This window comes from Microcaecilia unicolor, chromosome 4 (assembly GCF_901765095.1).
Source record: "Microcaecilia unicolor chromosome 4, aMicUni1.1, whole genome shotgun sequence".
Classification (NCBI taxonomy): domain Eukaryota; kingdom Metazoa; phylum Chordata; class Amphibia; order Gymnophiona; family Siphonopidae; genus Microcaecilia; species Microcaecilia unicolor.
The window spans coordinates 233,795,284-233,821,240 of NC_044034.1; the positions used below are offsets into that span (position 1 = coordinate 233,795,284).

Consider the following 25,957-nt stretch of genomic DNA (forward strand, 5'->3'; position numbering starts at 1 on the left):
TGAGGATGTAGAAGATGCTCTTCTTCGGTGGTTTTCTCAAGTCAGGAGCAGACAGTTTCCTGTCAGTGGTCCATTGCTTATGGAGAAAGCTAATCAGCTAGCTGAAAGTCTTGGACTAACTGAATTCAAAACCACTGTTGGATGGTTGGAAAGATGGAAGGAGAGGAACATAAAATTCAAGAAACAGCATGGTGAAAAACAAGACGCTGATGACTTTAGTGCTGAAAATTGGGTTGTTTCAGTTCTTCCTACCATCTTGAACGAGTTTGCACCTCGTGACAATTTCAATGCTGACGAAAAAAAACAGTCTCTACTGGCGAGCGATTCCTGATGGAACACTTGCATTCAAACAAGCCGAAACTACAGGAAGTAAAACGTCGAAGGACCGACTGATGATCCTCCTTTGCTGCAATATGGATGGGAGTGAGAAGTTGGAACCACTCGTCACTGGAAAGAGCAAACAGCCCCTTGCTTCAAGAATGTTAAGCGACTTTCTGTGTCATAAGAGGCTAACACAAATTCATGGATGACTGGGGAAATTTGGAAGCAGTGGCTAAAGAAGTTAGACACTAGAATGCGGGCACAAAAGCATCAGATTTTGTTGCTTTGTGATAATTGTGCTGCACACATTGATGATGTCAGGCTGTCTAACGTCAAGGTGGTCTTCCTGCCACCAAACACTACCTCTCTGATCTAACTATGGATCAGGGCATAATAGCCAATTTCAAACATTATCCGGCTCTTGTGCTACGTCGTCTGATGAGCGTTATGGATGACCAGACTGTTGAACTGGCTCGTAATCTATCACTGTTGGATTCCTTACATATGCAGAAAGAAGCCTGGAATCATGTTACACAGGTAACCACTGTGAACTGCTACAAGCGGGCAAGCTTTGTTAAGGATGTGGAGAGGGACGAAATAGATGCAGCTGTTGCAAACGCGTCAGATGAACAGGCTATTGACATCCCAGCCGGTGTTACTGAAGAGGAGTTTCATCACTACGTAGCTGTTGATTACGATCTACAAACAGCTGACGACAGCACTGATGTCCAGATATGCGCCTTCAAGCAAGCAATGGTTGATGATGAAACAGATGATGAAATGACGTCAGTACTCACTTGTGGAATGCACTACCTAAATCAGTGAAAACGGTTCAGGATCATCTGATTTTTAGGAAGTCACTTAAGACCTGCTTATTTGAGCAAGCGTACCCCACAGATACTGGCCGACCTCACTGATCTCAGGACACTGCCCTTATGGACTAACCCATTTCTTTCTCCTTGCCTATCCCTTACCATTTATTGTGCTCACCTATTTGTAATTTAAATGTTGTAAGCCACATTAAGCCTGCCAGCGGTGGGAAATTGTGGGATATAAGTGCTGTAATATAAATAAAAATAAATGAGTAGTGAGGCACATGCTGATGAAATTCAACAACCTCCTGTCACTTTTGCAAGAGAACTGGAGAGTCTCAACACCGTGCGGGCCTATCTGGAGGCCACTGGATGTCAGTGCTATGACAGTTTTTACCGTCTGGCAGACGTAGTCTATGGAACTCACAGACACAAGAGTGTACAGAGGACTATGACTGATTACTTAAAGTTAGCCTAACGTCAGTTAACAGAGACTGTATACTGTATGTATAATAAACAGTACTGTACATATGTTTATCAGATGTCAAGCTTCTTTGGGTCACAACGGTTAAGTGCACACTCCGGTTAACTGCATGTATTTCTTTGGTCCCAGACCCTTGCACTTAAGCGGATTGCACTGTACATACATACATATACATACATATATATACATATATACATACATACATACATTTTTTTTTTTTGGACAAGTGCATAGTGTTTTGCAGGAGAGGGACTGTGTGTTGGCCTTACTGAGGTGATATCAAAATTTCTCAATATAGTTTTAGTTTGTCACAAAGGGCTTTAGACATATTGTATTAATTGATATGTGTTGAGGTACAAGAAGAGCCTGTTGAACTTGTACGTCCCATTCCCATGAGGAGAGAAAGGGGGAGAGAGAGAGGAAGGCTGAGGGCAGGTGGGCAGAGCGAGAGAAAGAGACACAGACCAAGATGGATAAAGACAGAAGACACACAGAGGAGACTGGCTGTCCAATTTTATTCAATTGTTGCCTCTGACCATTCTGGAACCTTCCCTCTGCCACACTGCAAAATGAAGGCCTGGGCAATACTGTGCTGCAGATACAAAAAAGGGAATACCCACAGCTAACAAAAATGGCTCTTACAGAACTTCTTCCTTTTGCTTTAATATACATATGTGAAACAAACTTCTCTCATAGTTCTCAAATGTAAAATGAGAACCACTTCTGTGCACAAAGAGGCATATTTTCAAAACACTTAGCCTTCCAAAGTTCCATAGAAACCTATGGAACTTTGGAAGGCTAAGTGCTTTGAAAATATGCCTCACATGTGACCTAATTGTGGAACTCAGACACTGAAATTGAGATTCAGAATGCTTATTTCATCCAAAAAGCCCAGATCTCCTATTAAAACTGTAAAAGCAACACATTTGCCTATATTTCACCACATTTTAAGACGATCCATACTTTCAGTTTAAGTGGCTGTGGTTGCATTCCTTGTTCTGAAGACAATTTCTTCTGTGTCATTACTTTGTGATATTTATATTTAATTTTCCCACCATGAAAATGCTCCGAATCATCATGCTCAATGTGAAAGGGATTTCCCAAAATATCAAAACACAAGAAAATTCTTCTCTATTTGAGAAAATCTGGATCAGACATTTGCTTCCTTCATGAATCACATCTAAATTTGCAGGAAGCATCCAAGACGAATGGCAAATGGTTTGATCAGTGCTATGGGAGTCCAGCATTAGGTCGCAATCATGGTGTTATCACTCTTATTTATAACTCCTTTCCATTTCAACTCTCCTCCCACACTCATGACTCCGAGGGCAGATGGCCCTGCTTTGAGGGAGCTCTTGACAATAAGCTTATCATCTCAATCAATGTTTATGCCCCAAATATTGATGACAGCAATTCTTTTAACAAAATTAACAGCATAGGAACTAACTCCTTATTCAGTCATACCATAATAGGCAGCGATTTCAATTTTAAAACTGATCCTTGTATGGACGGATCTTCCAATGTCAGCCTGCTAAGCTGAAAATAATTTAAAAACCTTGATGCAGCTTAATGGCTGCACACACTCACGAATATACTTTTTACTTAGCATCCCATCACTCGTATTCTCATTTGGACTATCTACCTTGTTCTAAAGACTTAATTCATTTGTTAACTGATGCAAAAATCCACAAAATATCTATATCAGTTTCCTATGATTTGTCTTGCTCACCTGCAGCTTTTAAAATCATCCTGGAGACACAATACTCTTTACTAGCGAATCAAGACTTTCTACAACACATTGCCCAAAAATCATTAGAAATTTTTGATCTTAATAAAAAAAAAAACCTACATCCACTGTTCTCATGGGAATCATATAAGGCTTGGGTATGTTGGGAGGTGATAGGCTTCTCTGTTCATCAGCATAAATCCAACAGGGCAGAAATCACTCAATTAGAGAAGGAATTACACCAACTGGAATTTATGCTATATTCACCCTCATCAAAGCCATTGATGCAAAAACTGCTCTCTCAGAATATGCTATATTCACCCTCATCAAAGCCATTGATGCAAAACTGCTCTCTCAGAATAAGACACAATCTTCTCCTATATTACCTCCGCAATCCATTTTAAACAGAGTGCCATATATTATTCAGAATCCAATAAGGCTGGAAAGATTCTAGCATCATAACTCAAAGGTAAAAGCTCATGTCCGGCTCATGTTCTTCATCTTCTCAAATTTTTGAAGCGTTTCAATAATTTTACACTAGCCTTTATTATTCTTCTGAAAGATCTGCAACCGAAATGGACATATTGTTTTTATCAAAGATACAGCTTCCTCAAAAGTCAGATCATCAAGCACAAATACTTAACAAACCTATTTCAACCACCGAGATCATATTTGCAATTAAAGTCTTGCTTTTAGCTAAAGCCCCTGGACCTGACAGAATTCCTGTGGAAATTACAAATCTTTGTCCACAGTGAAACTGCAACGGTACTACCAAGCACTGCTGCCTCTCCATATCAATTGGGTCATTCTTGAAGCTAATATTGTAGTGTTATCTAAACCTCATCTTGTGCCTAATTATAGGCCCATATCTTTGTTAAAGTCTAATTATAAAATGTATACAAAAGAATTATGTTCTAGGTTGGAGCAGGTCATTCATCATACACAGAAATCAAGCAGGTTTCCTGAAGAACAAATATGGTGCCGACAATTTAAGGCTATTATGTCAAATGATCCATTATGCTCAGTCATGAACTCTCCTGTCCTGTTTAACTGAATGTGGAGAAGGCCTTCGAACGAGTGGAGTGGAAATATTTATTCACCGTTTTGTCTCATTTTGGAATCCCAGATTTATTTCTTCAAATGTTGCAATTACTGTACTCAAATCCTACAGTGAAGAATAGCGGCAAACGGTGAGCTTTCTCAACAGTTTGTTCTACACAGGGGCACCTGTCAGGGATGTGGATAGATTCCTGTGGAATTCAAAGACTCCAAGAATTTCTCTTGCTAAATTGAAAGCCCCCCAAAATTTCTTGGTAGGGTCAATTTCCCTAATCTATTAGAGTGTTAAGGGTTACTTTCCTAAGTTATTTAACCTCGGTTTTCTGAGTATGACCCAGTCCTGCTGTGTGTTGTTTATCTTTCTCTGCTTCACACTGGACGTGGATAATTTATTGCCTTTATTATGAGAGGACCATTTACGGGCTCAAGTAGACATTTCTGTGTGTATTGTCAAAGCCTGTGCTGAAGGTTTCAGAGGTGTCACTTGCCATTTGTTTTCCATCTCTGCTCGACAGAGTCATTTTAATTGCCTTCAGAGTTTGTGCTGCAAAGGACAAAGCAAAAACACTAAAGAGCTTTCTTTTAAAGTTGTTTTTGCTAACGTTTGGCAGCCAAGTGTCATCAGTAATAGCTTCAAGCAACTCTGATTTGGTCACAGAGGCATGGTAGATGGCATTTTGAATGCAAATCACTACACAGTTGTTGTAGCTAGCCTTGCTGCTCTACACCTTAGAAAGGAGCAGTGTTTGTCATGGCTGGACAGTGAGAAGCAGGAATTAGGGAATACCCAGGCATTAGTGGCCAAGCTCAGACTGAGTATGCACAGGAGTGAGATTTACACCTGTCTTTAAAGACAGGTAGCTCAAGCGTTTTGTTGTTGTTTTTTTGTTTTTGAAACCTTGGAGCATTTGTTACAGATGGTGCATACCAATTAATTCCCCCTTCAATTTAGTTTTGGGTCAAGTTCTAAATTTAATCATGAACTCCCAAAGCAGAAGTGAAACATCTCTCAATTGGGGGAATTGTATAGTTCTGTTTGGCCCCCCACTGAAAAGGAATTAAAAGAATGGATTACAGTGCAGTCTTTACTTGAGTCAGGTCCCTATACATTCTAGAGTCACACAAATACCTATTTCAGTATACAGGGCTCTGTGGCATATTTCCAGCATTATTTTAGACTACTTTTTAGTAGCTGTCTGGAAAGCCAGAGACTCTTGAGAAAACTCCAAGAGTTCACTGTGCACAAGTGTAGGCTGGAAACAAGCAGACTTGAGAGACTTGCGTTAAATGCTTTTCCAGAAAGGGAAACTTGGGAAGACAGAGTTGAGGAGAGAGAAACAGAGATGGTTGGCTTTGCCTCTGGGGGTGGGGGTGGAGGGAATGAGGTTGAACCATAATTAACAGGCCACTCCATTTCTTCCAAGGATTACCAAGTACGCAGGAAAAATTGTCAGCTTATGGCAAGAGAGAGAGAGAAGTAGCTCCGGCTACAGAGAGGAAGTAAAGAATGAAGAGTTTTCCCTCACCTCTCACTTAACTAAGCTGTTGTCACACCTTTCCTATTTCTCTAGAAGAAAGTTATGCATGCTTTTAGTGTTAAAGATTCCTTACATTGCTATGCTAAATTCTTTCTAAAATAAAAGGGTTTCCAGTAAAGGGTTAAAGTGCAATTGCCTACTCTTGTCAAAATGGTAGTGCTTAGCCTCTGCCTGCTGCATCCTGGGATGCACTGGGAGGGGCCTAAGTACCATATAAGGGAAAAACTCCTTATATGGTATTTAGGCCTTTCCCAGTGTATTCTAGTATGCAGCAGGCAGGGGCTGGGTGCCGCCATTTTAACGAAAGTGGGCCCAGAGGCCGATTTAAAACTACCTTTTCCAATATCTTATGCCAAAAACTTCAAGTTTGAAATGGGACGGTAATTGTTCAAATCATTAAAATTACCTTTTTTATTCTTTAAAATTGGGATCACAGATACATTTTTTCAAACTTGATGGAACCTTAGCCTCTAAGAAAGACTTATTAACCAGATATCTTATAGGTTCTACCAATCAGTTTTTAAAGGCTTGTATAGCTGATGGAGAACATCATCTAAGGAACAAGGATTCTTATTCAGTCCTTCAAAATCTCTTCAATCTGTCTAGGTGTAGATAAAGTGAAATCAGTACAAATTACAGAAGTAGTATAAGATTCATACTGAGGTACAGAATTTGGAAGAGATTGAGAAAGTAATTGGATCTTGTCAAAAAAAGTCGCAAAATCATGACAAGTCAAATTGACAGAAGATTGAACTGTTTTAGTACACACGTTGAATTTCTTCGCTATGGAAAAAAGTTCTTTAGTATCATTAGGAGCTTGAGAAATCAATTTGTGGTAGCTTTCAAGACCCACTTGTTTAAGCAAACAAATGAGCAGCCCAATTAATACTTCTCCTTTGGTTAAGCCTTGCTGGGGGGGGGGGGGGGGGGTCCCATGAGGGGCACCGAGCCTGCACGCTCTATTCGTAGTGTCTCCCTATTGCTTTTGTCTTTCTATATGATAAACTATATTGCTTGTCTCCAGTTTCTGCTGTACTAATGGATTTGTAGTCCTTTCTTGCTATGCCCTCTTAGGTTCTTTAATTATGTACATAGCTGAGATAGTACATCCCTTTGGCAGTATATCAAATAAAGATAACGGAACTTCACTAGCTACCTTTCTATATAGTTTTAAAATCTCATTTTACTTGGAAATAAAACTGTTAATACTGTTCACTAACTTTTTCCTCTGTATGATCCTGCTTGTGTTCACAATTTGCTATCCAGTTCTGTTCCAGTGTTATAAATAATAAAACCTACATTACGGTCCAGTGAAGCAGAAGAAAAAACTTACTGATGACATCTTGCATTCCCAACTCACTATAAAAAAAAACACAACTGGAGTATGTTTATGATTGTCCTTTGAGTACCTGAATAATTCCATGTCCTTGTGCAAACACTTCTATGTTTTCAGCTTTCAGTGCCAGTGTTTTCTAAAGCTCTTCTTACTGAATGCACCGTGTATCGAATGCCATTAGCTTTGACTCCTAAACTAAAGACACTCTTTAGCTCAGTATTTACAAAAAAGGAAAAGAAAAATTGTTTACAGACAGCCATTGCTCATGACAGCATTACAATGAGCCATATATACATCACATAATTTCATCACATGCCCAGGGTGAACATCATTTTTCAAAACCTTACAGGAAAGCTTTCAAACATGCAAGAAGTCTTCCCATAAAGCCACACAGACCTATGCTTTCCCATTTATACAAATCTAAGCTATCTAAAACCATAACTGAAAACAACTCCAAAGGGAACATCCAACTAGAAAAAAAGCAATAGAAAAGAATCACTAAAGCAGATTGGTGGAGATAATGGGTTCCCCACCCAAAGAGGCTGGGCATCGGAGGTGAGAACCACACCAACTGATAGTCTGAAAGCAAACCCTGGCCTGATTGTGTGCAGGGAGAAGCCACCAGCTGCTCGCAAGTCCCGAGCCCGGAGACACACACTACTCAACAGGGACAGACTGTAGGGGCCACGCGTGAAACTTTGCCCAAGGCAGAACATCCAAATTTGCCACCATAGAACCGAGAACCTAAGCACATCTCACACCCGCAGGCAGGGAAGAGCGAGAAAGCTGAGAATTTACTGTTTGAGCTTGAGCTGACGATGCTGAGGCAAGAAAACCTTCCCTACTGTGGTACTGAAGCGTACTGAAGCACACTCCCAGACACTCCAGGGTCTGGGTGGGGATGAGATAACTCTTGCTGTAATTCAGCACCCAACCCTGTGCAGAAGAGAAAGGACCATCTGTGTACTGCGAAGACTCTCCTAATAAGAAGGGCACCCACCTTAGTCAATCGTCCAGGTAAGGCTGAACATGGATCCCTTGCCAGTGAAGGCAGGCTGCCACCACCAAAATTTCTGAAAATGTGCGAGATGCAGTGAAGAGGCCAAAAGACATGGCCTTGAATTGAAAATGAGGAGGCCAAATCAGGATATGAAAATATGCCTCCTTGAGGTCCAATGAGGTGAGAAACTCGCCTGGCTAGACCAAGGCTAAGAGAGAATGAAAAGTCTCCATGTGGAAGTGCAGCACTCAGAGATTTGTTCACCCCTTTGAGACCTACAACCGGGCGAAGAAAGTCTTCTTTGGGACGACAAAATAGATGGAATATCAACCCATGCCCCTCTCTGCCGGAGGAACGGACTGAATGACCCCAGTCACCTTAAAGAGAACTGCCCAACTCTTTGCAGAGTTGCCGCAAGGGGACAGCATGAAAAGCTCTGTGCGTGGCTTTGAAAGTTTTAGTTTGTAGCCATGGAGAATAATTTCGAGGACCCACTGGTATGCAGTAAAGGTGATCCATTCCTTGTGAAAGTGAGAAAGACACTCCCCAAGTCTATATCCAAGCAGTGAACCTTGACCCCATCACTGCAAGGGTTGTGAACAAGGAAAGGCTCTTGAGGAAGCAGAAGAGGGCTTCTTGCCTACTTGAAAGGAAGACTGAGTCTGAGGAAAGAGAGGTTTTTAAGCATAAGCACTGGCCTTCCCTGGTCTATACCTCCGTCTCGAAAACGAGACAGCCGCCCGAACATGAAGTTTAGGCTTGTCCTCAGGTAGCCGCTGGACCTTGGAATCTCCCAGGTCTTTAACAATTTTCTCTAAATCCGCACCAAAGAGTAGTTTTCTCCTAAAAGACAACTTCACCAGACGAGATTTGGATACCACATTAGCAGCCCAATGCCTCAACCGTAGCCAGTGTCGTGCCGAAATGGCCAAGGCCATATATTTAGCTTATGCTTGCAGAATATCATAAAGAACATCTAACAAATAGGACAGCCCCGCTTCTAGGGTAGGGAGAAGTCTGGAGGCAAGTCCAACGTACACAAAGGCAAGCTTCAAGGAAGCCTCTGGCTTGCGGTCATGCCTATCCTTTAATGCAGTGCCACCTTCAAAAGGGATAGTGGTACGTTTAGTAACCACCGTAATAAGGGCATCCACCTTAGAGCAAACTGCTCTAAATCAGACAGCAGAAGATATAATTTGGACATAGCGTGAGCCACCCAGAGGTTAGAATAAGTGGTCTTGAAATGAACTGCAATAAGAACCTGCATAGCCTCAGAAATAAGGAAAAATACAGGAGGTCTTGACATAATAGATGGAGCAGGACTAGAGGACTGAGAAGCAGGGGAAAATGTTTAAAGCCTCCATACATTTTGTGATCAACAGAGGCAGCTCTACTCTCAAAAACAGCCTAGCAACAGTAGGATCATAACCCCCGCCTGCCTCTGAAATGTCCAAGTCATGGCCATCAACAAAACTAGCACAGTCAGAATAAACAGATAAAACTTTCTCCGAGTCCCGAGGAGGAGCATTCTCCAAATCCTGCGAAAAAGAACGTTTTCATTTCTTAGGAAGCTGCTCCTCAAAAGCAATATGAAGGGAAGAAGGAGAGGCAGCTTGAGCTGACTAGGCCTGGTATAATAAAAGAACAAATTCAGGCGAAAAAAAAAACAGGGCAGACTTCTACCCCCACAAAACCAACTTCATGGGACACTGTAGCGGGCGAGGAACCCAATGATAAAATGGCCGTCCAAGCCTCGCAGAGCGCAGGAGCCGTTGGCGCTGAGCCCACCAAAACCGCCATCGGAGTGGGGCCGAATTGAACTCCCGGAGATGGAATACTGACGGCCAAAGTAGGCAAAAGAGGCAGGTCTACAGAAGTAAAGAAAAGCATGCAGGAACTGGTACCTGAGAGCTTACACCCGAAGCGTGGACAAGACTTAATAGGCTCAGATAGAAAATAATAAATATACTCACAGAAAACAGCCAGTCTCGTGAACTCCAAGGCACTGAAGTCCCACAATCTTCTCACAGCACAAGTGCTCTCAAAAAGAACCACAGTGGCTGCTTTTTCTTTGGGGGGGGGGGGGGAGGAGGAGATAGAGGCAGGAGAAAAAGAGAAGGGAAGACTGAGATGAAGAGGTAGAAAGTGGCAGCAGGGAGCAGGGAGGGACCTAAACCACTAGGTTTACACCTGAGGCACTGAGGTTAGGATATTCTCTAACCAAAACTCAACTGAACCTGCAAGCAGGAAAGAAGGCCACACGGAAGTTACCACAGCGCACAGGAACTACCATCCCACCTGCTTGAATGAGAGAATATTGGCTTGGTTGCTAATTGCAGGAGTTTATGAGGCACAAAATCTCCACCTGCTGGCAAATGGTCACAACCCATTTGTCTGGACTGATCCTTGGGACGTAATGGAAGAGCTGAATAAACTTAGATCATCAAAATTAACAGCTCACAGATACACAATAACACTCTTTGTCTGGATGCCCACTATCTTAATAAAAAAAAACAAGAGACTTTATTCTTTAAGCTCTGAAAGAGAAAAGAAGCTGTTGAGAAAAAAAAAAAGGACTCGGGGGAGGGGGGGGGGGACATTCCTATGAACTACAGACTGCAGCATCTACATAATTGGTTTCTGAGTCATGAAGTCACTTTTGATTCATATGATGGGCTACCTCACAGTATCATTTGTGCTAAAATGGATGTGTAGTATTGGATAATAACCAATAGGCTTGTTGAGTCTCAGCAAACTCTCTGTAATGTTTTGAATATTGGAACAAGGCAGAACATCACGTCTTGTCAGCAGATGGATGCCTCTGCACCCTTCAGAAGGGAACCACCAACCACCACTACTCTTTGCTTCCTAAAGGCCACTGATCTGGCTACTTTGGAGATTTTGGTTCAAACTGCTTTAACAGCTGGTCTTTACTGCTTTCTTTTAGGCCCCCAATTTTTTTACAGTAATGTTTCTACATCCTCAACAGATTCCTCTAGTTCATTTCCTTCACCAATTCCATATCTCTGCTATTTCTGAGTGGAGATCTAGAAGCCAGGCATGTAATTATTTTGTTATGCTGCCACATTCGAACTTCAACTACCTGAATTATTCCTTCAGCTCTGACTGGCTCAGCATTGGCTCTAATTCCATTTCCATACCCAATCTCCACTTGCCTCTGTACTCACTGGCAGCACAGTTCCTGTGTCTTACTGTGCAATCCATGGACACCTGTGCTGCTCCTGCCCCACGTAGACAAAGGTTTTAAGAGATACTGATCTTTGTCTTGCAGACGTCTTTCACCAGTGTTTCACACTGCCTGGGAACTGCTCAACACTCTACCAGGATCCTATTTCAGGAGTTAGAGACTTTTTTTCCAGGGTCACTTGCAATGCTCCTCACTTAGTCAGCTATTATGGTGATGACTTCACTCCTTCCCAAAGTGTGTTTTGCTGTTAGTATTTATTTATTTATTGGCAAACTGCTTAGCAGCTGACAGGAATACTCAATGCTCAATTTTATAATGGGCTAGGAACCCCCAGGTCCTTGTTAAGTCCTTTCTGTTGGGTGTTAAAATATTCAATCCTAGCCCATTATAAACTATAAAGCTGTATGTCTCTGTTGATCACCCCACCCCTCACCTATCCACACCCATCCTGTTAGAATATCAATGATATGCTTTGATGTCCCCAAGCATACCTCCGACCCCACCCCCATCCTCCCACCCTGTCAGACTGTCAAAGTAATGCTTGAAGGTTTTCACTTATATACACTGTCAGCTAGCACATTGCTTATTTCCGATCTGACGAAGAGAGGCAACCTTCGAAAGCTAATCAAGAATGTATTAAGTTATGTCCAATAAAAAAGGTATCATCTTATTTTCTTTCCATGTTTTATTTGTTTTGATTTCTATTGATAACCTTAAGAGTGGACCTAACACGGCTACCACACTCCTCTACTAATAATCTTGAAAACTTGGGTTACTCTGTTTTTTTCCCTTAAAGCCACCCGGCTTATTTTTGCCTTTACTGCAACCTATCAGGCTGCCCTAACCTCCCTATTTTGATAGTATCCTTCCAGGATTTGGAACCACGTGTGCTCATAAGCGACTGTTGATGTTCCCTCAGGTTCTAGTTTAAGCTGCTTTATCTCCTTTTCAAGGTCAGCAGCAGCAGCCTGGTTCAACCCTGATTAAGTAGAGCCAATTTGTTCAGAACAGGCTCCCCTTTCCCCAGAATTCTGCCCAGTCCTAACAAATCTAAATCTCTTTACTCTGTACCATTGTTTCATCCACTCTCTGGAGTTCTGTCAGGCCCTTGGGTCCTGACTGTGGAACAGGTGGCATTGCTGAGAATGCCACCCTCTTGGGGGTTCTGGATTTCAACCTTTTACCAAAGTGCCTACATTTAGCTTCCAGGACATCCCTGCTATACTATGCTATATGCTAGGTGATGCATGAGGTCCACAACATTTGCACCAACCAGTCAAGTTCATATGCCCCACCTCCCTGTCTGACCTCAACCTACAGTAGACTTCTCCTTCTGCTCTGCCCATCCAAACTTGAAAAGCCTGTATGGTACAATATAGCAGTCGCAGAAGTTTGACGGGTCTCTCAACTCATGCAGGGTGTTGCTAGTTAATCACCAACTTCCTTGATGAGGGTGAGAGGTCATATGGGTATGAATGACACTACCAGACACGACACACATCACTCTCTGGATCCTAAGATAGATATAGATATTGGTGCCCATTAATCTACTACAACTGCTACTGATTTCTATAACGTTACTAGACATATGCAGTGCTGTACACAACATGTAGGAGACAGCCCCTGCTCAACACAGCTTATAAACCTATTCAAGACAAACAGGACAAATAAGGGACTAGCGAGTTACAATTACTATAGGAATGAATAAAACATAGTACTGAAAGAGTTTAAAAGTAGCTATTAATGTCATCTAGAAATTTTACTACCCCAGCATATCCTAATGTGACCTTTATGCAGGAAATAACTGGCCTGTCTGAAGTCTCCCATTATTGTGGTGCTGCCACACTTGTTAGCTTTGTTAATTTCTGACAGCATCTGAATGTCTGCCCATTCTGGTCAGGTAAACTGCAGTATACCCCCACAGCTATAGTCTTCACATCACAGACAGGATTTCTATCCATAGCAGTCAATATCCCTATGATTGCTATTGAATATAAACATTTCTCTCAAGCAGGGTTTCCATTTCATTAATGCATTCCCTGCCTAGAATACTATCTTTATAAAAGAGAATAGAATGGATCTTGCTTTCCTTTCTTTCTTGCTTGGTAGCACACATGGTCCTGCTGTTGTTATTCCCATGAAGTCTATTACTTTCAAGTTTCTGTTTGTGTTCACTGAGTGTGAGTTTTAACTGTTGAGCTACATCGCCAGCTACTACAATGTTTTTAAATGTACGAAACCAGAAAGCCTTATTTCACACATTAAGAGAGGTATATATATATATTACCTGATAATATTAGAGCAATGCCGCCACAAGCATTAGGAGAAGACTAGATGTGCCATTCATGAGTTTGTGTTCCCCGTAACGTCCAGTTAGGCACAGAAGCTATAGCCTCCTCCAGGTGCACTGACACTAACCCCAAGAGCTCCATCAGTACTTAAAAAAAAAAAAGACAGACTTAAGGCCACCAATGCAAATTCTAAAAATCTTCAAATACACAGGAAAAAACAAACAAACAAACAGCTTCTCAAAAAGTTCCAGTCTCAGCCTGTATTTCAAACTCATTGACGTTTAGTTGAATATAGAGGAGTGGGCTTTGTGGTTAAAGCCCCAGTTCAATTCCCACTGCTGCTCCTTGTGATCTTGGGCAAGTCACTTAACCCTTCATTGCCTCAGGTATGAACTTAGATTGTGAGCCCTCCTGGGACAGAGAAATACCCAGAGTACCTGAATGTAACTCACGTTGAGCTACTACTGAAAAAGGTGTACGCAAAATCCAAATAAATAAAATACAATTTTTGAGACATGCTTCCAAGAGGCCAATTACCATCAACCTGCCAAAAGGGTAATAGCTAATATAACCTTATTGTAAAATGCCTGAAATTAGTTCAATAACCCCAACCTTGTTTGCTGACTTTTCTTTTATATCGTCCAAAGATACCTTCCAAAGATATATTTACACATTGAACATGCAAAATGATTAGTCTCAACCTTCCCCTCTTACCATGTTTTGCATATAAAGTACAAGGAAACTAAAAGGAATTAAAATGTCACCAAAAAACAGTATTTCCCAACCTTTTCACGGCCAAGGCACACCAACATTAAGAAAATGTTATATGAACATCAACCACAGTGGAAAAGGCAGTTCAGAAAGGAGATGATTCATATGGCTAAAAGATAGTCAAGATTCAAAGGTAACACATTTACTGTTTGTAGATGCTTGAAGCTCAACACAACAGAGGCTGGTGAAATAAATCAAAGAATAGCACCAAGAAGTCTAAAGATCCAGATTGTAATCGCAAACGGCTCTTACGAGAGGAGTATAACAGGCTATTTCCTGGTTAATATTAAAAAACTTTTTCAGAGGAGAGGAGACCCAAGAGGGTTCTGCTACACTATTTTTCTCAGAGTGCACGTTTCACATCAGACTACCTGAGGTTATAAAGACCCCTGAGGCAGGCCTTTGGGCCGAAACCACGGCCGTGTCGGGTCATTTTTTATGCGAAATAAACAATTTTCTTGGTATCCTCATTCATTCTCCTCACTTTTTTGTTTTATATCTCACGGTTTCGTGAGGGTTTTTACCTCCTTTTTGTTTTTCCTTTTTTTCTTGCAATATATATTCAGATAGTTAAACCCGGTATTTTATTACTAGAGAGAAGTCTCCAATTCTTAATACAAATTACTCTTTTAATGTAGTTCACAAACAAGGTAAACACACACGTACAGTGAAATGTGCTGGATTAAGAATTCTGTTCCTTACAAATTGAGTCTGTTCAGCAATTAGCCCCTCTCACAGGGAGGAGGGACTGACACAGGCTGGTAGTGTACAAATACTTATCAGTGAAAAACACCATGAATTGCTGAGGGCCTGAGTGGACAAGCAGCAGAAGCACTGCCTCATCATGGAGAGCTGCCCAAAGATCCACACCCTGGCTTCTTTCTCTTTCATTTCAAAAGACAAAACAAAACTCCAGTTAGGCAGGCATTCGAATGGAGGGGGGAACCTGCCCCTCTCAGGATGCATAGGGCCGGCCAAGCTAACCAGAAGTATCCCACAAGTCACTTGGAATACAGCTCATGTGCTCAGAAAGGACCAATCACCTAAGGACTACCAAACTACAGGGACTTTTCAGTCACTATCACAATCTGTACACTTGATGGTGGCTTTGCCACCTTTAGCCATATGAATTGATGAAGAGTAACATCTATAGCAATTTGCATTCTTTCAAGTGTTTCTCCCTAAACTCCAGTGCTTTTTTTTTGTGCGGTATGTGCACAAAATGTGCATATCATTACTGTCATGGTATGCACAAAAGTAACTTATTTGGAGACAGTAACCCCAAAAGAGGAACTATAGAACAAAAGCTCTTCAGCTCTTACAAATTTTAAAACAAAGGAGACATGCATGAACTTGGTGTATAAGCCAATTCCTTCTATATATTCAAGAGCAAGAGAGAGGAAAACACAGTGTGATGAAGACAGCCAGCTCAGTTAGTTACCTTAGGTGCTGAATATGGCTGCTACAACTCTTCAACTCTTCCTACTTCTAGTACTCAGTGTGATAATCAAAAACAGTGCACAGTACACAAAATCCCCATTTCACTCAGCCTGGAATAAGACAGAGGCTAGAAAATTCCAAAGGATAAAGCTCAGGAGGGGTGGAAAGAAGAGATGTGTGCATTGCACAAAAGCAGTGCCCATGTATCTGTACCTGATATTGCCCCTCAGCCCCCACACTCCAGGCTCATACAGTAGATAAGGAAGGAGAGGCAAATGTGATCACACATGTTTAAAAAAAAAAAAAAGAGCCTCTCCAAGTTTAAGAGGTATTGCTGGTCATAGGAGTCAGCTCTGTGAGTGCTGAGCAACCCAATACTGAGCAAGTTCCTTCACTGTATCCAGAAAAGGGTAATTTATATTATGTTTAGAACCCCCAATCATTTTGAAATGTTAGCACCTTTGCTGTTCGTGTTTCTTGTTGTTGCTGATCTAAACTGAGGATCAAACAGATTTGACTTGTGTGGCATACCTGTTAAGGTCTAAAGGATACCATGGCACACTGTTTGGGGAATGCTGACACAGAAAAACTGTGCAGAAATGTTGTGCATAATTTGTTAAAAATTTCAATAAAATCAAATCTGAAAGAAAAAATATGCACAAAAATATTTATATAAAACATTTTACTCCTAAGCGCAATACCATCACCAAAAATTAACATTTTTTTCATATATAGTTTAAATTCTATATTGTAATGTTTCAGGCAAGCCTCATCACTGTTCTGCTATCTCACTCCCAGAATGATTAGCATGCAGTTTAAACCCAGCTGCAAGCATACGTCGTCACCAGGATAGAGTCTCAATTCTTAAGCAAATCTTCTTTAATGTAATAATGAAGGAGAACATAACTTACAGTTTTGTTGCTTGAAAAATATTGCAGCCTCTACTACCCGAGTCCACTCTCAACCAGAATCCCCTAGACTCAGGGAACTGGGAAAGTAATTTCAGCACACACTGAGAAGTAATGCTGTATAGTAAAATAGTAGGCTGTAGGTTGTGGTAAAGAGACTTGATGGAATTACAGTGATTTTGGAGGAGCGCACTGCTGCTAGGTCAGAAAGATGCTTCTACCATGCTCTCAGGGGAGAGAGAAAAGAAGGGGGGCACTACTAGCCCAGCATGCTTAGAAAACAAGCAAGCAAGCAAGCAAGCAAGCAACCAACCAACAGGAAGCCTCCCATAAACCACAGGGTGCTGTACATGTGCTTTGAAGGAGCCCATCAGAGAGAACTATAAAATTACAGAGATTTGTAGTCCAAGTTCATATCTTAAAAGCACAGCACTGAATACTCTAAACAAACATATATAGATATACATAATATACCTGGGTCCCCGAGATGACCAAGTATACTGATTAGCAGGCAGTTTCTCACGCAGAGAGTATTCAGCAATCATCATGTCTGGAGAAACATAAGCACCCACACCTACAAAGGAGAACATCAACAAGTTAAAAACCACATGTCCATGTCCATGCCCAGTCACCAGAAAAGCAGAAGGAATCCAGAGAAAAAAAAAGTATTTTCTAAAAATAGTATGTCATAAAACCGAGTCATGTGATTACTCATGTCCAAATCATCTGTTTTACAGATAAGTGCATCTGCTTTTACTGAAGATAAGCAGGTTGACCATATCAAATAAATGGGAATCTTTCTAGCTAAGAGTTAAAAACAAAACAAACAGAAAAGAAGATGTAAAATACCAACAAGGGCAGCAGGCAGAAATTACTGAGCAGAACTCTTATTTCTCTCTCTCTCTCTTTTTTTTTAAACAGTTGTTTGTATGTATGTATTTATTTATTTACAAACACACACACACACACAAAAGAAAACCCATAACAAAATAAACTCTGGAAGGAAGGAGTCCTTGGAGAATGACCAGTTTAAGACTATCATCCAACTGAATAACAGCATCTTACAGTAACACAACTGAATGTCATATTGCAACCATTCATTAAACAGCATTAGGGCCTTAACACGCATTAAGGGAATTAACGAGTGCTAAATGCTAAGAAGCCCACAGATATAAATTGGCTTCATAACATTAACGTAAGTTAAGACCCTAACACCACTTAATGAATACTCCCCTAAATCTCAAAGGAAGGACTTAAATGGGCAACCAACATCATATCCCTAATACTCCCATCTAAAGTTATGTCTGTGTGAACGCAAGAATTTAAGATATACCATACAGGAATACATCAAGAATTTAATGAGCCCTGCATCCTTTCCCTGACAGTGCATAATACAGATCCCAAGGACTTATCAGGATCCCAAAACACAGATGCAGTCATTTCTACTTTCTCCCAGGGACAAAAGGTGGCTTTCCCAAGTCTGGCTTATGAACTTTTCCAAGGGAGGAAGAGCAGGGAAGTCCTTCCACAGCAATCGACCAACAGGGTGGAGGAATGTTCCAAAGAATGAACAGAAGTCAATAATCTTCCAAAGGCTTACTCTCCTTGAAAAGGTCACATGAATCACCTGGACCCGACACAGTTCGTGTTTTGGCTGTAGGCCTTCCTCAGGGGTCACAGCTCAAAATATGTAGAGTATGTCTCCTCAAAATACAAAAGAAAGATGTAATCATTTCTCACAAGAAAGAGCAAGAAATGCACATTACAAATTTGGAGCGTTGCGGAGTGGTTTTTAGCATCTTGAGAAACTCTCCCAAAGTCATCAAGGTCACATGTTTTGAGCTGTGACCCCTGAGGAAGTACTTCAATATGTTAATTGCCAGATTCACAAAGTAAGCGTTTTTGCTGATATATCTAGACAGACTCAGCGAAGGCATCAAGCCTGTCTTAAGTTACACCCAAAGGTAGTGCAGATGGGGGGGGGGGGGGGGGGGGTCTTTTTTGGCTCAATTTACCCTGTAAATGTATGGTGAAGTTGAATTCTGTAAATATGTTTTCTTTCAATCTGAACACTTGAATTCTTTCCTGGATTCTAAGCAAGTAGTCACTCCTCCTCCGTTAGGTGCTGTTACAATGACATCTACTCTGTAAATTTAGACTGGATAAATAAGGGTTATAACATCTCTGTTCTTCCTTCTTTCCTTAACATGATCTGTTTTTGTTAATAGATTCTTGGAATTGTGCCTTGCTTTCTTCCCTCCATTTTTGTGGACTGTACATGGGATAATCTAATTCTTTTAAGCTATAATTGATTAAATATTATTCTTGATCATTTATGTCTTTTCTTAAGCAAGATGTTTCTTGTAATTGTTTTGTAGAATCTTTAAAATTTATAAATAAATAAATAAAACCAGCACCTGATGGAACAACTAGCAAATTCAGGTCTTGAGACTGCAACACCCTAGGAGGACAAGAGGGCTGCAAACAGTGCACTAAAGCCGAGGGAGCAACGCCCTGACATGCCTGAACCACCAATAACAAAGGTTTAAATTCAATACGCTGCCCCACAGGTAACCAATGCAATATCTTCAACTGAGGTGTAATATGCACCTCCTGGCCCAAACCCAAAAGAATTTGCGCTGCAGAATTCTGTGCAACCTGAAAGCCTGCAACGTCAAACGAGAAAGACCCACACAGCAAAACATTACAATTATCAAAAGTAGGTAGCATGTAACTCTGCAGTATGGTACAAAAGTTTTCTCCAGAAAAAAAAAAAAGTTCCAAAGCCGAGATACCATCCGCAATTTGAAAAGCACAGCCTTGACCTGTTGTCTAAAAGACAAACTGTGTATATAAATAGACTCCCAAACTATGAGGTGACATAAGCACTGGAACAAAAACAGAATCCAATGAAAATCAGTAACTGGACAAGAATCCCCCAATCATGACAACCACAAAATTTGCGTCTTCGCTTTTTTTAACAAATCGGGACTTATTGCTACAACAGATGAAATGGGAAAGTCAGAATGCTACTATTTCCTGCATTTTGAAATATACTACTCTGTCGACTAAAGTTGCTAGAATTATGAGAAACCTTGGAACTTTTTCATACATGACATATTGAAAGTTCTCACTGTATGATGTCTTCTCGGAATATCAATCTGTCTGACATTCTATGCCATTCTGATGTCTGGTCAAGTCAATCCTTTGAGATTAAAGGTCACAGACGCTGTGGTAAATGTACCATATGTCCTATTATGATTGGAGATACTCATTTTTAGAGTTGCATATTGCATCATATGGTGAATTTGAATGCTCTACTTGCACTTCGAAAGCAGTTCTGTATACGATTGTGTCCTCTGTTAAAAGTCATGTACAAAGGTCAAACTAAAAGGATGTTAAAAACAAGACTTACAGAACATAAATACTGTATTACTACTGGAAAAACTGGAAGCACCTATGGTGCATCACTGTTTAGATCAACGTCATAAATTTGAAGATTTGAGATGTATGGCCATTGACTGTATAATGGATACTGGCACCACGTGATGACATCTCTAAACTTTTGCACCACAAGAACAAAGGTGGATCTATAGGCTTGAGACTGTGATTCCTTCAGGCCTTAATGGGCCTATTAAATGAGAGGTGTTTACTAATGTGAACCAGCATGTTGTGACATCATTGCTGGTGGGAAGCGCTTGCTGCTGTCGGCGTCTATTTGAGGCAATGCGCCATTTTGGATCAAGTCGAGGTGAGCTGCTGTTCCTCCTGACACAGCAAGGCAAGACAAGAGGGATCCTATTCCTTGTCAAGGGTTGTAGCCTAGTGGTTAGTGCAGTGGACTTTGATCCTGGGGAACTGAGTTCGATTCCCACTGCAGCTCCTTGTGACTCTGAGCAAGTCACTTAACCCTGCATTGCCGCTGGTACAAAATAAGTACCTGAATATATGTAAACCCTTTGAATGTAGTTGCAAAAACCTCAGAAGGCGGTATATCAAGTCCCCTTTCCCTTCCATTTCCGCAACATGGATGCCTTTGGGAGATGGTATATTGTTTTTACACTTTTTTTTTTTTTTTTGAAGCAATCTTTCTCCCTTTGTGTTTTGGAGAGCTTTTTATTGTTTTCTTTTTAACCAAGTATAATTTGTTGGAACCAGTGACATGAAGCCATTTGGAGATGGATAGCGTTGACTGGCCTCTCCGGGCAGTTGAGGTTTCATTTTTTAATTTCAATTATGCTTATGGTTTATTGATTGCCATTTCTCCCTTTAACAAAATAGCAGAGGTTTTTCTGTATATAGTGTGTCGGGTTCTCTGCTTTCCAAATTGTTAATGTTAACAATGAGGGAATGCATTAAGGAGGATCCAGGCTTAACACAGGCACTCCATCACAGCTGGATTAACATGCTATCAAGCAGACTGAATACAGAACAATGCAATAAGGTAATACAGTTCATCCACTGAAATAACATCATCAATCGCTATATTGGACACACACTGGAATCAGAATCCAACAGAATTAAAGAGAATGAAGAACTAGACATTTCCCCTTACAACTGAATTCTATAAATCAAAACACATCTCTATCATGTCAACAAGGACTTGCATGCCAATGATATATTGAAATAGTTAGACAAATGAAGCTCAGAATTTTTATTTGCTGCTCAAACAGAGAATTTCTGCGGTAAAAATTTAACTACTGCTGGCAGATGGAATCCAGACTGGCTGATGTTAAATATCTCTATAGAATTCTTACCTTTATGCTGGTCTTTGCAGCATATTACCTAAAAATGGGGAAAAGGCTTACCAGGGGTTAGGTGAAGCCAGCATTCCTCCCCTGGGGGTCACAAGATTCTTAGCCCAAAAGGCACTGGAAGCCCTGGGCACCTGTAGCAAAGGCTCTGGGAGGATTGGGGTGGACCTGGGAGTCCCCCATAGAAGGCTGTGAGGACAGACAGATGGGCTGCAAGTCCTCTACAGCACCTGGAAGGCAGCTGGTGGGAGCGCTAGGCACCTGAAGCGAAGGCCCTGAGCAGATTGGAGTGGACTTGGGAGTCAAACCCGGAGAAGGCTGTGAGGATACGCAGATGTGGGAATGCAGGATGTGAGGATATGCAGATGTGGGAACAGGAAGTTGTATCAGAGTGAAAGCTGTGGGGAAGCACATACACATAGCTGCTCACTGCTGGCGACCTTTATAAGCATGGACAATGCTTACAAGGTACACGCAAGGGGTTAGAGGCCAGGAAAGATGCTGGATTGATGGCAAGGGAGAGGAAAATAAGGAGAGAGAAGCTGGACCATATGGAGAGTCAGCTGGTGAAGAGAAACAGGGAGGGTGGTGGTGATGATGTCACCGCAGGAGCTGCCAAAAGGGCTGGACACGGCATTCCACCTCATTCCGGCACAAATTCAGCCATGATGGAGGGGAAGGGATGAGACAGAAACTAGATAGGTTTGAGGAGACAGAAAATTAGAAGATGATGAAACATGAAAGAAGGATATAGGGCAGGAATTGAAGAACAGAGGAGAGAAAAGAAATAGTGAACGGACAGGAGGCTCTGGAAAAAGAGTTCAAAACATAGTCAGAGGGAAGCAGAACAGAGACAGGGAAGAAGCTGATTTGAAAACTAAAATCACCAGACAACAAAGTTAAAAAAAAGTTATTTTCAGTTTAGTAACTTAAATATATCAGTTTTGAGACCGTACATCTGCTGCCTATATTTTGCACTGTACAGGACGAAATGTAAAGAGAATGCTTAATGTAGTTAATCGTGTGATTAAAAATAAACAATTTGAAATCACACTATTAAATTTGTAATTGATGTGCAGCCCTAACAAACAAAAATTAAACACTTAGGGCCCTTTTTACCGAGCTGCAGTAAAAGGGCCCTGCAGTAGCATCAGCACATGGATTTGCCACGAACCAAGGCCTCCTTTTTACCACAACGAGTAGTAAAAGATTTTTTTTTTTTTTTTTTTAATGGAAATGGCCAATCGGCCATTTTCTACCACCACTATTTTTAGGAGGAGGTAAGGCCTCTTGCACTAACCAGGTGGTAAATGGGCAGCGATTACTGCCAGGTAAGCCTCCAGTGCTAAAAATGTTTAAATATTTTTGAAGAACCGGAAATGGCGCGCGGTGTGGGCAGGAACTACCACCAGCCCCCAGAAGTAGCCCGGCGGTAGAGCCAAATTGCTGCACCTTTGTAAAAGGGTCCCTTAGTTTAGTCCTCAGAATGTCCACATTAAGTTTGGTCAATGAAACATATAATAAGCGCAAGAGCTGAAGAAATATTTGGGGATAACATACCAATGACACTTGAGGTAGTTCCTCCTGGACATCCTACTGTTGAAAGGCCTGGGCCATTATTCCCTGCACTAGAAACATAGATAATATTGTTTTTCCACACAGCTTCATTGATGGCTTCACAAATTCTCCTGTAATACATAAAGGTCAAAAATTAAGTAAACTTCATAATTAAAAAACAAACAAACCTTCTTTAAATCACTAATTGTTTTGCTTCTGAATCACAAACTGTAGCTCCCAGCACCTAAAGACAGCCCTCTTTTAAACTTCTGCTCCAGTTAAATAACAGCAAAGCTGGTTACCTCTAACCATGGAATTCTTCCATGGTGACTCCCACTGTACATTAAAGTGTGGTAAGAGACTACATTTTACCACACCTTAACAATCACCCCTCTTAATTTCAAACTGCCCATCTGATAAAGATATTATCTACTTCAAGTTATTTTCAGTTTCAAAGACAAATCAAAACCTATTTATTCAGGAAATATGTTTTGTATTCTATAGCTCAGGTTAGTATACGTTTATTTATTAGTTAATTAGTTTTTTGTATGTAAACTTGAGGTTTGAAAGGCTATACTTCCTGGAAATGTCCAGCTTCTTTCATAATGTGATCCGCCTTGAATTGTGAGGTATGTAGCAGAATACAAGATATACTGTTAATGTTAATTGGCTAATTATAATCAGGTGCTTAAATAATTGGGTAAGAAATAAATCACCCTACACAGTAAATCTGCATGACAGTTTGGGTATCCCATCATAATAGAGATCCAAAATGCATCAAGTTTGGTCTTTACAATGTAACTTTGTGCCACAATTACAAATAATTTCAGAGGATCAACCAAAACAACTGTAGCTGATGCTCATCTGTCTGGATAGGGTTACAAAGCCATCAAACATATCAACGGCGAGTGACCGACTCACTCGCAAATGCGCAGTAGAGACTTCCCTCTCTGTCCCGCCCCCGCGTCAATACGTGATGACGAGGGGCGGGGACAGAGAGGGAAACTGCGCCGCCGAGGTTGATACCGCTCCCCCCCCACCCGCCCACCCGAGGTCGCCGCTACAGTTACCCCCCACACACACACACCCGGGCCCGGGCCCTCTCTCCGCTACTAAACTTACACATCCATTCGCCGGAACGCAGCATGCACATCAGCTGAGTTGCCGTCGGCCTTCCTTCCATGCCTGTGTCCCGCCCTCGATGACGTTACGTCCACAGGAGGGCGGGACACAGGCACGAGGAACGAAGGGCCGACGGCAGCTCAGCTGATGTGCGTTGCTGCGTTCCGGCGAATGGATGTGTAAGTTTAGTAGCGGAGAGAGATAGGGCCCGGGCCGGGTGGAGGGTTGGCGGCGACTCCGGGGGGGGGGGGGGGGGGGAACAGTAGCGGTGGCGACCTCACGGGGAGGGAGGGAGGGAGAAGGAAGGGAAAACCCCATACCAGCCCGTTTTTACGGGCTCAACGGCTAGTTTCTAAATATTTGAGGCTCCATCCAACCACTGTCAAACTGCAAATGGGAAAAGATAAAGATATAAATACAAATATATACATACATATACAGAGAGAGAGAAGAAAGATAAGAGAGAGAGAGAGAGAGAACTTTATATGTTTAATTAATTTAAAAGGTAGTAGGATCTTCCAAATCTGTTGTTCTATTGTATATAAAGTGTAAAAAATGAATCTATCTACTCCATATATATTTCTTTATTAGAATATATTAACTGCCTGAATGAGGGTTTTTTTTTTTTTATGTTGGCCGGGAAAGTTTAAAACATTCATGTATGTTCAGTACCACTGTTTATACACGGTGAGGCAAAAATGCTAACCCCCTAAAGTTTTTTGCTGTTTTCTCACCAACTGCTTGGAATTTCAATGTGAAATGTTACAGCTTTGTCATTACTATCTACATTTATGTGCTGAGTAAATGAGATCATCTTTAAACAAGGCGAAGTTATAGATCACCTGGCAATTTTTACACATTCAAAAATGTTTGCACTGTAAAACTACCATTATTTGGGGGGGAAAACGGGGTACCAGCTTACTGTTAATAATGTCACAGTGATGTAGATTTTGTACACAATCATTTGAATTTGAATAATTTGTATTTGATAATATGACAATTTACAGATAATTTCTTTTAAAAGCATTTTGGACTAGAACAGCAATCATGGGCAAAGTGTCTGCAGAAGACAAAATGAGAATCCAGGCACTGTGTGAACAAGGTTTTGGAGCAAAGGCAACAGTGGCTGTGTATCATCTCAAGAACAAGAAAATCCAAATTCACCAAACCTAAACCTCTTAGACTACCACATCTGGGGAGCAATGTTGGAGGCCTATCACAAGCTCCACCCAAAGCCGTAAACAATCGCCACACTCAAGGAAGTGCTGCAGAAGATCTGGGACAGCCTGTCACAGGGGCCAAATCGACAGGGCTAAGAACTTCCGAAAGTAACTGAAGGCCTAAGCTAGGGGTAGACACTAAGCATTCACAGAGACCACAAAGTTCTGTATAGCTAGATAAAATACGTTTATTCTGTCATCATGCCACTCAACATTATACAAATAGTGTCGGTGCATAAAAATTTACAGCAGCACCATTTATATTGCACAGCTGAAAATTAATAGATAAGATATGTATACATACAGAGGTAAATTCTCAAAAAGTTGCCAAACTTTTGGCACCAGGAAGATAAATATCGAGTCAAGCAGCCATTTCAGCTTGTGACATCACTTCCACTACAATCTATGTC

At 41.2% G+C, this 25,957-nt stretch overlaps 1 protein-coding gene across 1 annotated transcript in view; it reads right to left on the reverse strand.

Moving 5' to 3' along the window:
• Positions 1-25,957, reverse strand: part of TPP2 (tripeptidyl peptidase 2) — a 321,173-nt gene that overhangs the window by 243,384 nt on the left and 51,832 nt on the right. The window contains 6 exon segments of the mRNA XM_030201336.1: positions 7,350-7,403; positions 7,405-7,466; positions 13,772-13,877; positions 13,879-13,921; positions 17,369-17,468; positions 23,209-23,336. Coding sequence (XP_030057196.1) covers positions 7,350-7,403; positions 7,405-7,466; positions 13,772-13,877; positions 13,879-13,921; positions 17,369-17,468; positions 23,209-23,336 — 493 coding nt within the window.